We start from the raw sequence: 22,848 nt of genomic DNA, 5'->3' as shown, positions 1-22,848 counted from the left end.
CTGGTGCCAACACTGCTTCCCATGAAGTATGCCCTGCTGGCATGACTCCTCACCAGGGGATGCCTCTGCCGGTTGCTGTTGCCCTTACTGCATGGGAAATGCATTCTTACTGGACACACAAGGAACTTGCTGAAAGTCATTTGTACCCCCTTGATTAACTGCTGACGTTCTAGCCCCTGCTTCAAAGCCCCTTCACTTTGGGATCATACCTTTTGGTAGGGAGTTGATAAAGCCCTCACAAAGGGCCAATAGGTAGAAGGAGGCACTGGTCCTAAGGAGGCACTGGTCCTGCTGTGCTGCTATACCTTCCCTGGTGAAGCCTGAAAACATAGCACTTCTTCCAGGAACTTGGCTATCTCATGAACTGGACAATAATGTGTCAGGATTTCTCCTCCTCCTCCCTGGGGAACAGGATCCAAGTCCTTTCAGTAGAGGTTATTGGGAGGCTAGTTGTAGGCATACTCTTTGAGTCTAATTTTCTTGGACCTGAAAGTGTCATGGAGGTAGGTGAAAAGCCTCTTAAGTAAGCTTTCATGAGTTCAGGTCTTCCTTTTAGTGACAGGTTATCTGCTCATGTCCTCCAGAAATGGTCCTTTCTCATGGTGGGATCTGTCCTCCTCCTACAATGTCCCAAGTTCTTGGGACCCTGGCACATCCAGTCCTGATCTCTGTGTTAGTGTCACTGTGGTAACAATCCGCCAACCCAACACACATACACACACCCCAAATCTCAGTAGTTTCACACAATGGAGTTGTATTTGTCACTTGCACAGTCTCCATCTTGGGGCTATAGCATCTGAAACACAGGTCTTCTGTATTAATTTCCTAAGACTCTCAAACAAGATACCATAAGCCAGATGGGTTTAAAAAATAGAAATATAGGGGCACCTGGGAGGCTCAGTGGGTTAAAGCCTCTGCCTTCAGCTCAGGTCATGATCCCAGGGTCCTGGGATTGAGCCCCACATCAGGCTCTCTGCTCAGAGGGAAGCCTGCCTCCCCCTCTCTCTATGCCTGCCTCTCTGCCTACTTGTAATCTCTGTCTGTCAAATAAATAAATTTTTAAAAATCTTTTTAAAAAATAGGAATATATTCTCTCACAGTTTGGGAGACCAAATGTCCAAGATCAAAGTGTCAGGGCCATGTTCTGAAGGTTCTAGAGGAGAATGCTTCCTTGCTTCTTTCTAGCTTCTGGTAGTTGCCATCAGTCCTTGGAATCTGTTGGTTTATAGATGCATCATTTTTATCTCTGCCTCTACCTTCACATGGCCATCTTCCCCATGTCTCCGTGTCTCAATTTCCTTCTTTTCATAAGAACAGCAGTTCTTAGATTATGGCCCACCCCAATCAGTATGACCTCATATTAAGTTGATTATATCTCCAAAGATTTTATTTCCAAATAAGGTCACACTCACAGGTATCAGATGTTAGGACTTGAACATGTTTTATAAAGGGGATGCAATTCAACCCATAACACTGCAAAGTTGTGGCTGACACAGAAGACATCCCATGGCTTTTAACAATCTCATCTCAGAAGTGATATATTCTAGTTTTGTTCACAGCCCACTAGCCACAGCATGACTCCAACATAACTGCAAGGGAAGATGGTAAATTCAGGGAAGCACATGGGTATTTAGTGAGAATTACTGTCTCAGTCACATCCTTGACCAGCTCATTTATTCTGATCCCAGAAGGCTCTGGAGCACATGAGACTGGATATTTCTGTGTACTGTGAAATATCTGTCAAGGAACACCATATGATCCTGCAAAGCATATTGAAGAAATAGACTTGGAAAACTGAGCAAAGGAAAGAAAGGAAACAGTTTATATAATCTGCAAAACTATCCCATATTTGTTTGGTTCTTTGGTTCATCTTAATCCAGAGAATACAAAATCGCGAGCAACAGGTTGGATCTAGTCCATAGATACTATATGTGTGAACTACACAATGTTTAAGAAATGTAAACAAAGATCTAGATATCTTTCCTTAAATGATTGGAAGATACGACAGCATCTGGGCCCATGTTTCCACAGAAAAGCAGTAATAAGGAAAACCCTGCTCATTTTATACAATTCCATCTTTGCAGTTAACTCTGCTCCCCACCATTCCCTCTGGTATTGCCCACATTGGGGCTCAGTATCAGCTTTTATTTGTCTTTGTGCTTTTACCATTGTTTTCATGTAAGAGAGACCCTCCTCCCCTTATATTTGCTTCTTTTTGCCCACTTGATTTATCTGATTGACCACTTCAGGCATTTGTGTTTGTGACTTCAATGTTAAGTATTACATAAATTTTCATATATTTTATCACATTGGGGTGCTTTTAATGGGTTAAGCAACACCCAAAAGCTTGAACTGTACTTGAACTCATTACTTGGAGGCTGATTCCTGCTTTAGCCATCTGCAGAGGAAACACTCCACCTATGTTTCCTTCACTCTCTCCACTACTGTGGTAACCCAACACTCTGACACTGACCTGTGAGTTTTCCACACCAAGCAATTCTGAGACACTGGATCTTTTATAGTTCAACTCAACTCAATTCCATTCCATTCTGACACAGTCTACCTAGCGATAACATCAGATCCCACAGGTTATGGGCTCAGTCCCACAAGACTGTCCCATTGGACACACTTCAGATGCCAATCACAAATCCAGATTGTCACCTGTGCTTCTGATCAGTGGGCTGTGAATCAAAGAGATTCCTAACCACCCCTTCCTCAGGTTTAATTTGTTAGAGTGGCTCACAGACAGCAGTTTACTAGATTGCAAATTTTTTGTTTTAATAAAAGGATATAATTTTGGAACAGCCAGACTGAAGAGATGCACAGGGCAAGGTATGGGATGGAGCACAGAGTTTTCATGCTCTTTGTCAGCATGCCATGCTCCCCAAATCTTTACATGTTTACCAACTGCAAGTTCTCTGAACCCCACAGTTGAGGAATTTTTATGGAGGCTTCATTATATAGGCATAGTTGATTAAATCATAGGCCTTCAGTGATTGACTCAATCTCCAGACTTCTCCCCAGAGGTTAGGAAGAGGGGCTGAAAGTTCTAACCCTCTAATCATATGGTTGGTTCCCTTGACAACAAGCCTCCATCCTTAGGTTACCTAGGAGTTTTCCAAAAATTACCTTAGTAACATAAATGCAGTTGTAAAGAGAGGATCTTTTTATGAATAGCAAGACACCCATTCTACCTTTATGTCTCTGAAACACTTCAGGAACTAAGGACAAAAGATCAACTACAGTAACAAAAGATGCCCCTATGGCTTCTATATAGGAAATCACAAGAGTTTTAGGAGCTGTGTGTCTGTTTGATTTGTTTGATCAAATCTGACTTGAGACCAAATATGCATTCCTTACTATAAATCAGAGTATCAGACCATCTGAAATAATTGTGACTTAAGATGAATGGTTGACAAAAGCCTGGAAATACCTGTGATGGGGATAGGTGTATAAATGTTTGCAGTGAAATACTTGCAATTGGGATGGCTGCATAAATTTGGGTCTAATTAACATAATGCATGTTGACTGAAGTAAATCCTTATTGATACAGCTTTTTCTGCCTTTTCTCCCCTTTATAGACCATTGGAACGATCCAGTGAAGATGTGGATATAATCTTCACAAGGCTGAAAGAAGTTAAAGCTTTTGAGAAATTTCACCCAAATCTCCTTCATCAGATTTGTTTATGTGGTTATTATGAGAATCTGGAAAAAGGAATAACACGTAAGAAATGCGGCTCTAGGGGTGTATTTTCGTGTATGGTTTGTGATCATTTGTAGTTATCCCATGGGGATAGATAGTACATGGAGTATTTATGTGCCAAATGTTTGAGCTTCAACCTAAAGTATTAGGTTGAAATTTCCCTTTACTTTGTTTATTCAGTTCCATGTAGGCTATTTCCTTGACTTTGTTCACAGCATGTAAGTGTTCTTCCAGCATAGCCTGGAAGATGGAACTGGAAGGATGTACTGATTCATATATTCAGCTAAATCCTTAGAAACTCAAATAGTTATTTATTTATTTTTTTCAAACAGTTATTTTCTTTACCCCAAGGAATATGTGAATTTGTAGGATATTAAATAAAGATAAAGGACTCTTAATGAACGTTAATAGTAATGTCTTGAATTAGCCTGAGTGATATTTATTTCAGGTGGAAATAAGGGGCAGGGAAAGAAAACAAGAGGGTAGCAGCTGCTGCCTTCGGCTCAGGTCATGATCTCAGGGTCCTGGGATCGAGTCCTGCATCGGGCTCTCTGCTCAGCAGGGAGTCTGCTTCCTCCTCTCTCTCTCTCTGCCTGCCTCTCTGCCTACTTGTGATCTCTCTCTTTCAAATAAATAAATAAAATCTTAAAAAAAAAAAGAGGGTGGCAGCTGCATTACCAAAAAAATTATTTTCTTATTAAAAAATAATGCTTTTCCATCTGTTGGGAAACTTTTATGATGCAGTAACAGAAAGCTCCCATCTCACTGGCTCAGATATCTATTACTTCTAAAGGAGGGGAAAATCTATTACTCATTCAAGAAGTCTTGAGATAGAATGGCTTCAGAGTTCTTAATTAAATGACTTGAAGACATTACCAAGGTCACATTTCTCTCCCATTTTGTTTTTGTATATGTTTTGTTGTGCATCCTCAGGTGTTGGCTTTTGCTCTCAGACTTGACCCAAGTGATTCTAAGACAGCTATAGCAATTAGAGGCATTACATGTGTTGGGAGGGGAAAATTCCCACCTACCCCTCATGGTTCTTTTGACTGGGCTAATAAACTGACATAAGACAGATTAATGGGAGAAAAAATATCAAATTAAATTTCATACATTATGGTGGTCTCATACTTACGGGACCTAAGAAGTGACCAAGACAGGCTGTTTATGTGCTTTTTAGATAAAGAAACAGTACGTTTGTGGAAAACCAACAAGACAAAGAAACTTAGACTTAGGTACTAAGTAGTGAAGAAATAAGCAGAGTTTGCTTATATAGCTTCTCAGTCGGGAATTCTCTATGTCTTGTGATAATGATATCTACCTCTTGGTGCAGCAAGCGTTCCTTTCGCATGGGAGACTTACTTCCTGTTTCCTAGGGGTCAGAGAGGAGGGTCAGAGTGTCCTTGCACTGGCTGTTTCTCAAGTAACTTTGATTCAAAATGATCAATATGCCACTTTGGAATATTTTAGAGTAATCTACCCTGAACCCCATCACATGACAATACAAAGCTATTCTGCTGAAGGTCTATTTCTTCTTGTATCTGTTTTCAGAAGTCTCCCAGTAGACTTCCTGTTTCATTGGCCAGAATTACATGTTTACATGCTTACAATGACTAGTGGTCATATGGTAAAACCAGCTTATATTTGGTATATTTACCTTACTGTTTCTTTTTCAGTATTTCGCCAGGGTGATATTGGAACAAACTGGTATGCTGTCCTGGCAGGGTCTTTGGATGTCAAAGTGTCTGAAACCAGCAGTCACCAGGTAAGATACTGTATTCTTTTCTTTTCTTTTTCTTTTTTTAAGTAGGATTTATAAGAAGGGGTTTGACAAGTGTTTGTTGAATTCTTTTATTAAGTTCTTCAACAAACATACATACTGCATGTCTTCCATGGTTTGAGTATGGTGACAGGTGTTGGAACATGAAGTGCAAGAACACGATGCCTGCCTTCCAGGAGCTTGCTATCTATTGGGAAATGCAAACGACTCAGTTGCAATGCAATACATTCTGTCATATAAATTGAAATGTGAGCAGAGGGGACAGAGAATCAAGTTTTTCTAGGTTTCTCCTCAGATCCTTCCTCCATCTGGTATCCTCACTTCTCTTTGTTGTAGAAGTGGTCCCCTCGTCAGTCTTGTAGGCACTGCAGTGCTACAGGGGAAATGCGGTTGATGCAGTCCCTGTAAATCTCTCTCTCTCTCTCTCTCTCTCACTGTTTCTCTGCCTCATCTTATCAAATGTGGAAGGGCCAATAATATATTTTCTTTCTAAAGTGTGGAACGTGCTTGCTTGATCTTCATTAGTGACCTCTGAGGAGCTTAACATCCTAGTAGATAGAACTCATTTTATCTCCTTTCCCCCGACAACATTTGTGAATATTTAAAATTGGACCTAGACTCCCTTTCACATCTGCAGTAACCCTTGCTCACCCTTATTTCATGAGGTCCAAACGTACAGAACTTTCCTGTTTGGAGCCAAGAACCTTGAATCTCAAAAGGACAGCCCCTAAACGCCACCTTCGAGCCTGAGTAGGAAAATGGCCCAAGTTTTCTTTCTGTGTATTCAGGGTTCATATAAAAACTACAGGAAGAGAATTGGTGAACTGTAACGTCAGAAAGAATTATCAAGAGAAATTTATAAATCAGTTAGAGGGACAAATAGCCTGCAGCCAAATACCACGTTTAAGACAGTGCCTACGTAACACACTTCAAATGCGAGAAACATTTATGATGCCCTAAATTTGAGATTTTAAATATTATAGGAACATATGTGCATAGTGGAGTTATGGGCAACCAACCACCGAAAAATGGAAAAGTATCCTAAAGACTATCGGTAAAATGGGCATTTGGAATTTGGACCATAGTTACCAATGTTATTCCCATTGTTATGGATGGTTAGAGTCTCAGGCCAGTACCCAAGTCCTGCTTAACCCATAGATACTTTTTCTGTGGATCACTGCATAGAAAGTTCCATTAAAAAACTGCCTGGGACCTGTGCCTTTCAACCTTGTTGGGACTACCCTGCTTTCCCTCTCTCACAGAGTCAGTTTTCTCCTGGAGTTCAGAGGGTCAAGGTGAGAGGTGAGTTTTTTATTCTCGTAAGATGCTTCAGTTTCTTAATGGAACCGAGACCAAGCAAGCATTTCTGGATATCTTTCATGTGCAGGGTGGTGTTCTAAGCACTTAATAGGTATTTATTTCCTCCTTTATTCCTCACAGCACTCTATAGTTCCTATTACTGTTCTTGTTTTCCAGATAAGGAAGTGAGGCCCTGACCCGTTAAACAACTTGCCCCAGGTAACAGCCTAGAAATTAGGGGAACCAAGAGTCAAACCCAGGAAGTCAGTCACCTGAACACAGTCTCTTAGGCACTGCTCTGTGCTTTTGACTCAAAAGAAATGTAATGACGCCCGCATCTTCCCTCGCCCTGCTATTCATCACCTTTTCAGATTCCCCCTTGTCTCTTATCTCTGCACACCTTCCACCTGCAGACTGCTGGCCTGGTGGGGCCCCTCAGTCTCCTTGCTCAGAGCTGTTCCCGATGCTCACTGTGATGAGGGCTCACCTTGTGGAGGTGTGGAAGGGACAGGGCCTAGTAGAGGATGGTTCTCCTCACGCCCTGGGGTAGTCCCCAGTGGGTGATGATGGAGAAAGGGGAGGAACTGAAAAGGGAAGGTGAGGAAAGAGAGGAAAGGGGAGCAAGATGAGAATTAAGGAGGAAAAAGGTGAGAAGGGAAGGAAAACACAAGGAGGAAAGAGAAGAGGAAGAAGAAGAAAGGCAGAGGAGATGTTCCTAAGGAATGATAAATAACATCAGCAGGGATGTGCTGAGACATCAGATGTTCAAAGCTGGCATGAGACTGTGATGGTATTAAAATAGGATTTGGCCGGGGGCTCCTGGAATATTTCCCTGGACCAGTTCTCTCTCAGCATGGGGTTCTCACAAAGAATAGCTGAGTAACACTTTGTTTTTACCTGTGGGGTTTTTAAAATCTTAACAAACCTTTCACTTCAACTGTAGTTTTGACCTTAAACACATGCTGAGAACTTTCCTAAGCTGGGCTTGGTCTTGTCTTAAGTTGCTAAGAGTTTTAACTTTATACCAAAGCTGCCTTACTGCCTCTGTGTATGTCACCGGACATTGTCCATCGAGGGTTTTCTGGACTAATTTCCATCATTAAGCTATATAGAAGAGAAAGCTCATTGACTTCTATATCCTCCAACCCTCCAGAGAAGAGTATGAGAAACACGGAGGGCCCAGGCTTCCATCCAGCTCAGACAGTCACCTGCACGACATGGTTGCCCCCTTGGGAGGAAGAAGCTAAAGAGAATGAACACGGTGGCTGAATCTCCTCCCATGGCAAGTTGTTTGACAGGGAGAAACAAAAAAGCCATTTCCACCTGTACTGGCCTTGTAATGGGCTCTGGATCTCTGCCTACTAGTGATGTGGCCAAATCAGGGTGATGAGTTAGCCTATAAGAATAGGACAGTCTCTAAGTCAGAGTTCTCCAGAGAAATGGAACAAATAGAAGATGGGTGGATGGATAGATAGATAGATAGATAGATATTTATCTTAAGGAATTGACTTACATGATTGTGAGGACTGGTAAGTTTGAAATCTGTATGGTAAGCCAACAGGGTGAAGATCAGGCAAAACTTGATGCTGCAGTCTTGAGTCTGAAAGTTGGAAACCTAGGCAGAATTCCTGTGTCGCAGTCTGAAAGCAGAACTCCATCTTCTTTGGGAAACCTCAAGGGAAACATGTTTGCTCTTAAGTCCTTCAACTGATTGGATGAAACCGACCCGTATTAGAGAGGATAATCTGCTTTGGTTAAAGCCTACTGATTGTTAATGTTAAACAGTATCTGTAGATTACAATAAAATGTAGGCTAATGTTTGACTGAACAACTGGTAAAGTTAACTTAAGTTAACTTAACCCTGGTTAAGCCAAGCTGACATATAAAATTAACCATCAGTTACCCCAATGGGGAGTGAAATGAGCTTGGGCCATGGGAGAAGCAAGGGAAGACCTAAAATTGCTACCCCTAGAGACCAGAAGCAACTTTGCTAAGTGCCTTCAGTGTAGCTTACTTGCTAGGGGTTCTGTGTGCATCATCTTTTGGCATTCATGCTCTGTTTTACAGCTGGGCTTGAAAACAAGGCTCAGTGACATTAGGTGTAAATTTCCCTGGGCCACACAAATGTACATTGTCAATTGAAGATTTGAATTCAGGTCTGACAAACTCCAAATTTCATGTTCTTCCTGTTGCTCACACAGGAAAAAGGGTAAGCAGGGCAGAAAAAGAAAAAGAAGAAAAGTTAAAGGGACTAAGAGTGGATTAAGGAAAGAGAAAAGAGTTAACAGCACAGAAGAGTGAATCTTTAAAAGTGAGTAGGGCTGTTGCTAGCCTGTCCCTCCATTTTCATTCAAGTTTCTCCCTGACCTGTGTGCCTTTCTTCTCATCTGAGAGTCAGAAGTCAGAGATGGTAGTGATAAATTCCAAAAATTATCTCTGAATTTCAGAGATGCCCTTTAACCCCTCAGTAGTATGTTAGCTCGGCGGGAATATTGGGATAAGAGCAGACATAGATCGTGGTAATAGAGCGCCCCTACAGGTGTGTGAAAAACACTTTTCATGCATTATTTCATTGGTTGCTCAACTACAGGACCCTTCCCACTTTAGTGCTATCGTTAGTGTCATTTTACAGGGCGATGCTAAATAAAGGCCACACAGCCATTAGGTATCAGAGCCAGTTCTTTGTGGTTGTGGGGCTCAGGTCCTTGACCATTACAGTTGTACAGGTGCCACCCAGAAGTAATAATGAATGTGGAGTGAAGCTTTTCCCCTGTAGCTCCCTCAACCATCCACCTGATTCCAGCTCAGAGCTCCACACGTCTCACCTCCGAGTCCATCTTGCAGACGTTTGCTCCACCGAAGACAAGCTCTGCTGGGATGTGGGGCTCTCTTTACACCACCTTTTATTTTAGATCATCAGTTAAATGAGTGTGGCCCATCTCTTCAAAAAGGTTTCTAGGTTACAGGGTGGGATAGGTACGTAGGGATGCTAAGGGAGGGAGATTGAGGCCCTATGTACAAGGTGGAGGTGACAGGATTGGAGTTTGTGTTGATGGGTTGTATGGGGCCTGAAGGAAAGTGAGGATTCTGACTCAGAAGAAGGGGTAGGTGGTGATGCCAGTAATTGAAATAAGGAGCACGTAAGAAAGACAACCCTTCACAGATTCTGAAATAGTATTTTTATGTCATACGTTTATTAGGCATTATTGATCTGATGGAATTTTTTTCTGAAGAAAACCACCCTATTTCTTTTATATGGTGATAAGAAGATAAAACTACACATACATTTGAGGAATACGAAGAGCATAAAGATTTTATTTGGCTTATAAATTTCTATTACCTTTCTGCCTGCTTTAGGATAATACTTTTTCTCCTTTTTCATCATTCCCTTATACTTTTTTGCACACTAGGTTAAAAAAAAACACAGCTTCTTGCCTTCCCTATGGTTGGTTTGCCAGATTCTTCTTTAGTTCTTTGGACTCCAGGCTGAGGGTCACTCACACTTCCTTCTCATTGGTGGCATGCTAGGAGGGTAGCGGCAGTAACTCTCCTCATTTAAAAAGCATTTCATGTACATTGTTTTGTTTGAGCCATCCTAGAAGGCAGGCCCATCTGGATTGTATCTTGATCAAGTCCCAGGTGAATGAGTGGTCTGCTCAAGATGACACAGTGGTGACCCACAGAGCTAGAAATCACCATGACTTCATTACCCAATCCGTGCCCTGCTCTTGCCATCCTTACCTTTAACCGGCATGTGCAGCCATTTGCCTGGGTGTCTGCAAGGGGTCTTCAGTGGGCACTCGCTCCTGAGAGTCTCTAGTGTCCGTGGGTGGTGGTGGTGGTGGATAGATCCTTCTTTGCCCCCTTGGATCACTGGTGCCTAAGATTCTGACAAACAGCTACTGATTCCACATTTCGGAAAAGTATTAAAATACAAACACTCCACTTAGTGGTAATATAAACTTCAGGCCCTTTCCTGGGAGGGGAGGATAAAGACAAAAAGCCATTGGACTGTGGGGAGCGAGGATGGCTCACCTCCCAGTTTCGCCTGGAGCTGGTCCACCCGGTTAGTTTAGAAACCACAAGTCTGCCAGCTGGGGAGGCATGACCTAGCAGACAGACTCTGTAGCGCCCTGTGGGTCTGCTCCTGACTCAGGACACATCAGACAGTGGTATAAAATCCTACTGAGTGCTGGTTGGAACCAACTTCTCTCCCTCTCACACACTCCCTTAGCAGAGCCCCAAGCCAACACTGTCCTGCTTCCGTACTTTCCCTTCGGGTGTGTCCCCCCAGTCTGAGGTTTCAAGCCGGACTGGAGGAGAAAGACAAAAGCCTCTGGATGAAGAAAGAGATAAAGGGCCCTATGTCTCAGAGACCTTCCCTGAGGGGCTGATGTTACATTGCTTTCATTTCTTTTGCTATGGCCTTGAAACTGTGTTTGTGCTGAGGATTTTGGGAAAAACAGACTATTCGAGTTCTGTTATTTTGATGAACTTTTAGAGACTGCTATCCTTGGAAATATCTTCCTGTAAATTATATTGCTTCCACTACACCATAAACAAAACCTTCTCTCAAAACACCCATACCCCATGTCCATGTGTAGTTGTCAGAAGCACCTCTTCCAACTTTGCAGGTACCTTTTCTGCCTTGGCTATTCTTTGTCTTACCCCTTGAAGCTCCGTGTGCTTACCAAGGGGACCTGCCCACAGACCATGCCACCAACCCACAGTGTCCGACCTGGCTCACATGCTCATGTAATTTCCACTTGGCAGCACCAATCCCATCAAGGATTCATCCTCCCAGTTCCCACTGATACCTGTCCCCATGCTCAGTCTCTTACCTACGCCTAACCGGGACACAAAGCCTTCAGATGCCCACAGCTGAACTTTGTACTCAAGAACCTGCCTGTGTTTGGCTACATATTTAACTTAATGGCTTCTAAGTTGGAGATTTTACGTTCCTACTAGAATGAATAATGCTATAGGTGTACGCTTTTCTTGTTAATATTTGCATGGATTTTGGGTGAGAAGTGAACATTGGAACAAGTGATAAACAGTGAGTAGGAAACTCAGAAACAATAAATAAGCAGCCATACTTAATTCTGTGACTGTGTGTTTCAGAAAGAAAGAGAAAGAGAAGGCCCTGTTTTTCTCTGCAGATTTTATAAATGAATGGCTTTTTTTTTTTGGCATGGTAATAAATATTTAAATCCTAGAAATATATCAGGTTTAATAATTAATATTTATACCCAAAAAGTGTATTTTTCCAGTCATGTGAAAGAATTTCTGATGGCTGTTTAGTGACTAGGAGTCCATGCTACAAAATACAGAATAAGATGATGTATTAATTCATTATAACTTCTACATCTCTGTAATAGACGCTTTTTTAAAGTGTGTTTACCTAATACAACACAGCAGTTAAAATCAAACCTCTTTAACTTCATTGCTGTGTGACTTTAGGCAAGTTAGATTACCTATAAGTTGGGGATAATTCCTACCTTAAATGAGCTAAAGTCTATAAACCACTTAATACAAAGCTTGCCACAGAGCAGGAGTTCTGGTACTTTTTTCTTACTAATTCCTAAAGAAGTATTTGTTGCCCAGAGTGGAGGGCTGCCTGTTGCAATGCCTGCAATGTTCTCATTTTATCACAAGAGGGCAGTGCTAGCATAGAGAAAGCAGGAAATGTGCGCGGTATTGGAATGGCAAGACTTCAACAATCCATATTGTTCAGCCATTCCGTGGGATCCGAGAGCCCTGGCTGCTGTTGGCACGTGGATGTTATCCACCCTCTCATCTGTTTCTGTGACATTCCCTGGAAATTTTTGGTCCCGTTTTGGAAAACAATCTCTCATTGGTACTTCCCCTAAAGTAAAATGTGGTTTTATTTGCCCTCTCTTTGTCTCTACATCAAAGAGGTTTGTAAATGTTGGGGTTTTGTTTATGAAATTTGAAGGACGGGCATGTCTCTCTGTCTCATGGCTCTCTCTGCCTTTCTGGCTTAGCCTGTCTGACATTCTCATTTACTCTCATTTCACCCCATTACTTTCAGGCAGAGAACATGCTGTCATGAGGGAACGTTTTCTAGACCATTTAATGAGCCCTTGAAATGTGAAAGCTGCCAACTTACCATAGTTGTTTGTCATCTCCTGTGACTTGTCTGCTCAGGTCATGCTATTGGTTAGGGACGTATCAGGAGTTTAGCTAGCATCCTTCGTGAGGCCCGCACGTGCTGTGGTTTGTTTTGTTGCCATTAATTCCTTGTTTGGGTGGATGCAGCACTGGCTCTGCAGCAGTGAAGCTGGCCTCCCTGATTCAGTTATCAGAATGCTAATGCTGGTCCATTCTCATCCAAACTTCCTGCAGCCAGCTTGAATGATCTTGTTAAGCTGCTTGGAGCACCCTGATGCCAGCCACGTGCTGTCAACGTAACAAACCTGTCTTCGCTGTCTGTTAGGAAAAAAACACATGTCACTTGGGAGTATTTTGCCTTTGTGCTTGGTAATAAATTCTTCAGAGAGCACATGCAGTTTTAATGTCTTGACAAATTCAGAGCTTAGGTATCTTTACATTTTTATTTTTTAAAAGGATTTGGAGCACTCAGTAAATTCCTGTACTTAATTGAAGCTCATGAAATAAACCCAGGCACTACCAGACTTAATGACAAGTGCTGCATACAGACCTAAAATAAAAATCGTAGAAACACCTGCTTTGTAAGAATTTATGTTTCAGGATCTACGCACTTAAAGGATCAATTTGTTCCCTGATGTTAAACCCAACGTGTGGTCAAAACAGCAGACATGCTATGAGACAGTTAATTTTTCTTGAGTCATTAATATATAAATGATTAAAATATGCTTGCTTTAAAAACCTGATATCCCTTGAAGTTAGAGGAGAGTTAAGAAAAAACCTTGATGTACTTATCACAGAGAATTCTTATGTCTGTTTTGATGACTGTTAGTTATTTAAAATTTCGTCAGATTGCCTGTAACTCGTGTAAGCTGGATTTCAGCAGTTGTGTATACACATTTGCAAGGTACACTTTTTAACCTCAGGTATCAGTGATGCATAGCCTTTGGCTTAACACTATTCCTATTCTCATAGTGTAGCTATGTTTATAATGCAACAAACAAAACGTTTCATATGACAACGCCTGCTTTAAGAAAACCTAGTATATCATAATTCAGATGTACAAAGCAGACAAATTAAGGGGTGATTAGTAGCAGCACAAAAGGATTCTTTGATTTGCAGCAGGATTCGTCAGAAGGGTTCCTTTGAATACAAGCTCCCCCAGAGAGCTGAAGTGTTTTGCAGATCATTCAAACCACTTGACATCCAGACTGAGAGACAGAGAAACTTGGAATTTAAGTGTTGAAAAACCGTCGTTAATTGAAGATTAACACAAAATGAATGTGGAGATTCTCTGTTCCTTAAATAATAGAAAAATATAATTTGCTCTTTAGAAATGTAGTTAACCTATACATGTACATCAATATGACTAAGTCAGAAATCTTTTCCATTATGTATGGAGCATCTACTGTGTGCCAAGAACATACCAAACTGTCTACGTATCATTTTATTTATATTGAATCCTGCTAATAATCTTAAAAGAAAGGTGGTGCCCATTTCATAAATGAGGGTATTGTGCATCCTGGGATCATTCTACCCACAGCTACAATTGGCAGAGAAGAGTTTTGAATGTAGGTCTACAATGCTTTGCTTTGCTATGCTTATAATACAAATGCTATGCTTTCCTCACCGCACTGCCTGCAGGGGATTTTCCCCACCAGGGATGGAGCTATCGGACTCTGGGCACCTCCAGGTCTGTGTCTTTTGTCCACTGTCCCCTGCTTTCCATCAGGGTAGCTTTGGTGACATGGTTGCTAACTTACTTGACACCAACTTTTGTGAATGGAGATAATCAGACCCAGCTTATCCCACTGAAACACATACTGTGCCGAGATAGTGTTTATGATTTCAGCTGGTGCATAGCTGGGTAGAGGAGGAGGGCCTGGAAACTGGACGCCATTCATGGTGGAGGTAGGAGCTGTCTTGAGGGCATGTTCAGGCATGCTGGGCAGGACATAAGAGGAGGCTGAACATTGAAGCAGCATGGCCCCCAGGTTAGTAGGATGAAGGGCTGAAGAGGTCTAACTAGTGGTCACATGATGATGGGCAGAGAGTCAGGCCCAGTGATGGAAGAGGGTAGCCAGGTGTGCTGATTAACAAGCCCAGCCACAGAAGGGTTCTGGGGAGGGACTGGGGCCCAGAGAGCACTGTCAGAACCAGGCAGTTGGCCATTTTGAAAAGAATTAAGATACTAGGTGGTTACCAAAGGAAAGCCATGGAAAGACAGAAACTCCATCTCCCCAACTGAGGTAGGAGCTCTATAATCAGAATTGGGGCAGAGGATCAGAGTGGGGGGAAACTGATGATTGTTTACATTTCTTCTAATGAGAAAGAGAGTTGGTGCCCCTGCCTGCATTGGATTTGATCCACTGGTGAGGGTCAAGCAGATCCCAGTATTGGAATTGGAAGGTTAGAGGGGGAGCAGTGCTATTTTCTATTTTCCTAGAGACTTGGACTCAATATACGTGGATAACTATATCTATATATCTATATATCTATATCTATATATATATATATATATATATATATAGACTGGCTGATTGGAAAAAAAACCTGTGTGGGTTTAATTATCATTTAATTGATTTTCCTATTGAGCCTTGGCAAGCAGTACTTCAATTTCATATGGTAATTAAAGAGGTATACAGAGAGGTGTTTAAACTGACAAGTTCTAGTCTTAACTCTTCTGCTTGCTAGCCAGACCCCTGGACAGGTTCCTGAACATCTCTGGGCCTGATTTTCCTCAGCCTATGAAATAGCAGTGATGTTGCAGGATTGTTGTAATATTACTGTCAATGAGAATATCCAAATTTATTGAACATTTCTTTTGAGTCAGGCTCCATGTGAAGCAGTTTTTTTTTTTTTTTTAAAGATTTTATTTATTTATTTGACAGACAGAGATCTACAAGTAGGCAGAGAGGCAGGGAGAGAGAGAGGAGGAAGCAGGCTCCCCGCTGAGCAGAGAGTCCGATATGGGGCTCGATCCCAGGACCCTGAGATCATGACCCAAGCTGAAGGCAGAGGCTTTAACCCACTGAGCCACCCAGGCACCCCGTGTGAAGCAGTTTAAATAAATTATCTTGTTTAACTGTTGTGAGGAATAAACAAGGCATCATAGTTGAGACACCTGGCCCAGTGCATGGCACATGGTACTCCACTCGCACACACAGACTCCCGCCTGCAGGCCCACACAGCGTAGGCTGTGTACTGTTAAGGGAAAGTGGGTGAGTAAGTGTTCTAGAGGATAGGAAAAGGAGGGATCAGGTTGACTGACAGGTGAAAGACAGTTGCATCAGATGAGATGAAGGAACCAGATGACATGTCAGTGACATGCCACAGGTCACTCTTTTGTCGAGCTCCCTCACCCCTGATAGAGTGGAATTGGCCTCAGAGACCCAGTATGCTCTACTAACACAAGGAATCTTTCCATGTGTCACCCAAGGGGTATTACACTTACTACGTGTCTGCTGCAAAGCAGAAAGTGATAAGCTGCCATCTGTCCCGATTGCAGAAGTCCCCTTTGAGAATGCTGGTTCAGCCCAGCACCTCCCCAGAGGTCTCCGTGTAACCCAGGACTCGCACAGTCATGTCTGGCTAACCCAGTCTCTTGTTCTGGGTTGCCCCAGAAGCTGACCTAGAGTCTAGGATTTAGTCGCAAGTGGTTTTTTTGAAGATGACCCCAGGAAACCTTGTAAGGGAGTGGGGACGTGAGACAAGGAAGAAGGAACACCAATAAAAGTGTGGTGAGAGGATTTCAACTGGGCTCAGTCTTCCAGGCAACCGTCTAAGAAACCATGTAGGGTTAGGAAGCCAGTGTACTTATCTTCCTACTTACTCTCCTGCCTCTTTGGCGGAGGTCACCACTTACAGACCTTGACTGCCCAGCACTCTGGCCTCAGGTGGGGCAGGGCAGATGCCCGAGAGAGCCACACGTGTGTATGGCAGCTGTTCAGAAAGCTGTGGTGACCTCGGGGGTGGGCTGAGGCCAAGAGTGGGGGAGGTCCCACAGGACTTCAGCCGCATTGGCTACATCTGCCTTCCTATGCTGCAGACATTCCAGGTTTTAAATCTACGTTTCATGTTTGAAAATTCTTAAAAGAAGTTGCCATCTTATCACAAAGTAGAACATTTCTTGGCTGTTGTTAATATTTTATATTCCCTGAGCAGGTGCCAGCCAGTTTTTTCAGCTTCTGTGTCACCGTAAATATTTTCTTGCTGGTGGCCTTTCTGTACCTTCATCTGTGAATGAGCAGAAAACAAAACAGCCTGGGTAGTAGTCTCTGTTAAATAAGTACGGAGACATGAGCAGATCTCTAGAGTATGTGTAAGCTTTAAAGAAACAGTGGTATTCCGTTCAGAAATGGACACTTTCAGCCGCAGGCAAAGGCACGCGATGAGCCTAAGTGTAGAGGTTCCAGCTTGGAATTCTGACCATAGGGATCTGGTTGGATGTGAGTGCGGGCCCGAGTAAGACTGCTTCCACCGCATGGACTCACATTCATCCTGCCTTTCAGTGTACATACTGAGCAACCTGTCTAGTTCTGCTAAGTGAGGGCTCACAGGAATGCAAATGTCTCTTTTGGATAACTCTCTCCTTAGCACATCGCCATGCCCTGTCTGGGAATCAAAAAAAAAAAATAGCACTCTAAAGTGGACTCCAAAGGTAGCGAGTGATCTTTAGAGTGAAAATGTTCTTCTTAGGACCCTTATCTTTCCAGTGCCCAATCCATACTTCCCAAATCTATTCAGATTTCTAAGTGCATTTGTCCTAAAAATACTGAGTCTGCTGAAAGTTAAGTTTGAACTTAGAAGCCATACTCCTTTCAGGTGAGGTTTTCCAGTCCTAATTTCAAGATCCTATCTTGTGTTTGTGACGGCCTGACCTTAAACTGAAGAGGATCGTGTATGAAGGAGGAAATGTGGAAGGACGGATCTCATACTCCGTTCTGGTGGGAGAGCGAGGGACCCTGGAAATGAGCCAAGGTGCTTGATCAAAGGGCCAAGGCTAGGAGTGTCCCCTTGCAGAGGTCCTGACCTATGACCTGCGCTGACAATGCTAACAGGACTAATGTTATCTATGGAAAGCACAGGGAATGTTAAATTCTCCCAGGGACAGCCAAGAATGCCTTCAGTCTTTTGTCACAAGAGCTGTTCACTAGCAAGAGGCCAGGCTCATGTGATTTTTCACAGCCTGTGTCATTCTTTGTATACCTTTTGGTGACAGACTACATAGTCAGAGGTAGGAGGCAAGAGAGAAGTCAGTTCAACCCATAAAAATCTACAAGTAGCTCACGAATAACAGATCTTCTTAGTTCTTTTGTGTTATACTGTGTGGATAACCTTATATATTTAAGCTACGAAGATGGTAGCAGGAGTGTTATTATTGGTACATCCCTGTCAGGTTTAAAATAGAATTTTACACTGGAAAATACAAATTAGACAAAAGAATCCTTTCTGAAGTGTCCAGATGAGAAAGGAGGCAAGTGAGATTCTCAAGGGAACCTGATAGTCTCAAGAATTTATGGAAGTCCGTGATTTATCATAGATCCTTTCACGCTTTTATTAGAATTTGAAAATTACTCAGTTACCTAACTCACTGAACATTGATACTTCAGTTCTGGGGATATTTTTATGACTGAATTTGTTTGCAGTTGCCTCTTTGGAAAATTTATTAACAGGCTATTCTTACACTTCCCCCCAATCTTTCTTTCTTTTCTGAGATATTGATTTTATTTTCCTGAACACAATTGTATATGGTAATATCTGGGCAGAAGCAATTTTCTATGGTTCAAGGAACTGGATTCTTACGGGCATTTTGTCTTAGTAATGTGATTACAGAGTCACTAACTTGATCTTAATAACATTTGCCTATTATCGTGTATTAGATGCATGAAAGGAAAACTGTGCTTTCTCACTCAGAGATTTTCCCTTGTGTATCTCCCTTAGTGGATAACGCCCTGCAAAATTAATGTCCAGGTGACTTTGAGGGGCTATTTCCCTTATTTGAACTAGTTAGGATTAAATACAAATACTATCACCAATGTCACATGCAGATTGGGAATTGCTTTTTTTAGTGTACCTTGAGAAACTAAAATCATTGCTTCCCGGCATTTTATAAACTAGCCACTACTGTCCCTCTTCTGAAGCTGTTTTTACTCTGCTGTGGCTGCAGGAGGCAGCACGATACAAAAAGCTTGGAATCCACAGCCAGAGAGAGAGCCGTGGTTAAACTCTGACTGTATCCCTTACTGTGTGTGTGGGCAGGGGCCGTGTTAATCAACCCCCACCCCACCCTCAGTCTCCTCATCTCTTCAAGACAAGGTGACGGGACAGCCCCCCTATTCCAGTTACCTACTGAAATATCATAACTGGATCCTCTCACTAAAAAACTCCATTTATTTTCAAAAGATTCCCTCTTTTTTTCTTAAAACAGAAAGTAGTCCTATGGAAAGATAATCCTGTCTGCAGAAAGACTTGAACAAGGTTACTACTCGCAGCTTTATTCATAATATCCCTAAACGAGATCAACCGAAATGTTCATCCAGTATGATAACAGATAAGCAAAGTGTGGCGTATCCATGCAGTGGAAAAGTACTTGTCAGTAAAAGGAAAAAAATTACTGATCCATGTGACAATGTGGATGAATCTTACAGACATGATGTTGAGCAAAAGGATCCAGACACCAAAGAGGGCATATTGTCTGACTCTTCGATTTTTTTTAAGATCTTATTTATTTATTTGAGAGAGAGAGAGTATGAGAGGGAGGAGGAGGCAGAGGGAGAAGCAGACTCCCTGCTGAGTGGGGAGCCCAACGCAGAGCTCCATCCCAGGATCCTGGCATCATGATGTGAGCCAAAGGCAGGTGCTTAACTGACTGAGCCACCCAGGTGTCCCTCGTCTGACTGATTTTGCATGAAGTTTTAAAACCAGCCAAACTCTGGGTGCCTGGGTTGCTCAGTTGTTAAGCGTCTGCCTTCAGCTCAGATCATGATCTCAGGGTCCTGGGATGGAGCCCAGCATCAGGCTCTCTGCTCAGCAGGGAGATTGCTTCTTCCTCTTCCTCTGCCCTTCCCTGCTGCTCATGATCTCTCTCTCAGATAAATAAATAAAGGTCTTTAAAAATAAATAAATAAAGCCAGCTAAACTCCCTTATGGTAATAGAAATCAGAACACTGATTCTCACTGAAGGGAGGGTCTTGACTGGAAAAGGGCACGAGGGGAATTTCAGAGTAATAGGAATGTTGTATGTCTTGATTTTGTTGGTGATTACATGGGAGTATGTATTTGTCAAAACTTGGGTGCAATTGAATCGAGTGCTTTATTTTGTATAAATTATGCTTAAATACAAAGAAAAGGCAACTCACCCTTATCAGTTAAATGTTTAATTTTCTAATGACCAATTTTGGGGATTCTCAGGATGCAGTGACCATCTGTACTCTGGGAATTGGGACAGCTTTCGGAGAGTCCATTTTGGACAACACACCCCGCCATGCAACCATCGTTACCAGGGAGAGCAGTGAACTGCTCCGCATCGAGCAGAAGGACTTCAAGGCTCTATGGGAGGTGAGCCCCAAGGCTTCTTTGTCAATTAACGTAGTTGCAGAAAAGAAAGGGAGCTGCCACATGGATAATGGCATTACAGTCAAGCCTTAATGTGTTCTGTTCTGAGCCGGTAGATGGAATTTAATTTTCAAAACTTGTTTTTGAAATGAGTGAGTGAAAAAGCCATTTTGACACAAGACATTCCCCCCCCTTTTTTTTTAATTTAGTGCTTGCTCAATTTTCTGTGGTTTGACATACCTTATAATTATTTCCTGAATGACCATAGAGTGTTTTATGTATTTCCTCCCTCCTATTCCACAGATGTATTCTTAACCAGCGAACAAAATACTTTGACATTTTCTTTTGCATTTTAAAAATCATCGTTGACATGTTCCCTGGTAAAGTGGAATGAATGGGGTTAACATCTGCTTCATTTAAATGCTTTTAAAAATGATGGGCCCTATAATAAGGTATGGGAAACGAGGGACATAAAGATGTCTGGTGACTTGCCAACTTCAAAATGCATAGGTGGCACAGCGGTGGATGGAGCCAACGGGCACTGGGGGCTTTTGCATTTACCGCTGCTTACCAGCGCCTCTTAGGGGCTTCATTTACAAGAAGTGGGGGGAATAAATCATCTAATATGCAGTAACGGCAAGTGAAGCACTTAGAAAGGCCCATCTAAGCCTTGCATCTTTCACGCTCATTCCTTTTCAGTTCTGCAAGCTTCTGATTTTAACCTGTGGTTGTTCCTTATCTTTGTCCTTGGCTCAGTATGTCCAAGTGTTAACCCATCGAGCTGGCAGGCTTTGCAACTTGTCCCGGTGTGGCTAAGATTTTAAACTTGATCTAAAAAGAATTTTGTGTAATCAAATAGTTTCCTCCAGAGCCAAACAAATGACAGATGCATTAAGGGAGCCAACCTGCAGGTGAAGGAGTGATGCTTTGCCTTAAAAGTCCTGTAAAGCCTTGGAAGGCCTTGGTGGTGAAACCTGTTACTTTTATTCTTGGCAGTAGTGAATAAATTGCGGGGTTGCTTGTTTGAAATGTTCCTCTTAGAAAATATTAAAGAGCTCCAACTGCTCTGTAAAGTTCAGAGACAAAAGCTAGTTTTAGGAAGGCAAAGCCAAAGTAGGTTTGCATGAGGTGTGTGCGGTGAGGTTTTCTGTCAATTAAAAGGGACCAAGCTTGAGGCAAATAAGTCTTTTTTTTTTTTTTTTTTTGGATCTTTCATGTTTAAAAGGTAAACTGAAAAAGTCTTTTCCAAAAAAGAAAATTTGGAAAACCGGTTTAAGAACAAAAATGATTTCCACCTGTGATGTATGTCATTATAACTGCTTTTGTCTGTCATGATTTCTTCAGGTTGCTCATTGAGGATGGTTTGTGGAAATATTTAAAATTTTAATTTAATTAGGAGCTCTCAGTACTATGAAGGAAGTTCTTGACAAGCTGCTATCTGTGAACATTTTTTAAAAATTTATTATTAGAAAAATTGTCAAACATACAGAAAATCCAAAAGGATAACACAAGCTTGGCAGTTGCTAACATATACAACTCAGCTTCGCAGTTGCTAACATATAGCCAGATTTGTTTTTTGTTTTTTTTTTGCTGAACCACTTGAATGTAAATGACAGACATTATGACATTTCGCTGTAAATATTCAGCATAATCTCCAAAAAGTTAGAATACCCTGCTACATACCCATAACACCTTCATGTCACTTAACAAAACTAAAGATAATATCCTAATATCTAATACCCAGTCCACAGTTCAAATTTCCCCGTAAATACCCATAAATAAGTAAATACTTAGTCAATAAGTATCTTTGATTTCTGTTTTGTTCCAAACCATGTTCAAATAAAGAATCGCATATTACATTTGGTTGTTATAGCTCCGTCAGTCAGTCAGTCAGTCTCTTTCTCTCGCCTTCCCTCCCTCCTTACCCCTCTCTGTATCTCTCTTTCTCTCCATGACATTGACTTGTTAAAAAGGCCAGGTCAGTTTCTCCCAAATTCAAGATTTGTTTGATTGTTTTCTCATGGTATCTTTTTGCACCCCTACCCCAGGGTCTCCTTTAAATGGAAGTTAGAGCTAAAAACTTGATGAGATCAAATCAAACATTTTTTGGCAAGAAAGTGTCAAAGGTGCTACTGAGTACATCAGGAAGTTCATCACGTCTGCGAGCTTTCCTATGGATGATGTGTTCTCATGGTATCTTTTTGCACCCCTACCCCAGGGTCTCCTTTAAATGGAAGTTAGAGCTAAAAACTTGATGAGATCAAATCAAACATTTTTTGGCAAGAAAGTGTCAAAGGTGCTACTGAGTACATCAGGAAGTTCATCACGTCTGCGAGCTTTCCTATGGATGATGTGTTAGTTAGATTAGTGTGATCCTGCA

At 42.0% G+C, this 22,848-nt stretch overlaps 1 protein-coding gene across 5 annotated transcripts in view; it reads left to right on the top strand.

Annotated features, from left to right (window-relative positions):
• Positions 1–22,848, top strand: part of RAPGEF4 (Rap guanine nucleotide exchange factor 4) — a 291,090-nt gene that overhangs the window by 54,946 nt on the left and 213,296 nt on the right. For 4 of the 5 annotated variants that reach the window (XM_004744082.3, XM_004744081.3, XM_013052072.2 and 1 more), the window contains 3 exons: positions 3,582–3,724; positions 5,380–5,468; positions 20,325–20,471. In XM_004744082.3, the coding sequence (XP_004744139.1) occupies positions 3,582–3,724; positions 5,380–5,468; positions 20,325–20,471 (379 nt within the window). The remainder of the gene's footprint in view (positions 1–3,581; positions 3,725–5,379; positions 5,469–20,324; positions 20,472–22,848) is intronic. The other variant, XM_013052073.2, reaches the window with a different exon arrangement.

The sequence above is a fragment of the Mustela putorius genome, unplaced genomic scaffold (assembly GCF_011764305.1).
Source record: "Mustela putorius furo isolate JIRA1106 unplaced genomic scaffold, ASM1176430v1.1 tig00003869_pilon_pilon_pilon, whole genome shotgun sequence".
Taxonomy (NCBI): Eukaryota; Metazoa; Chordata; class Mammalia; order Carnivora; family Mustelidae; genus Mustela; species Mustela putorius.
The sequence above is the reverse complement of the archived record's forward strand: the minus strand, read 5'-3'. Positions and strand labels throughout refer to the sequence as shown.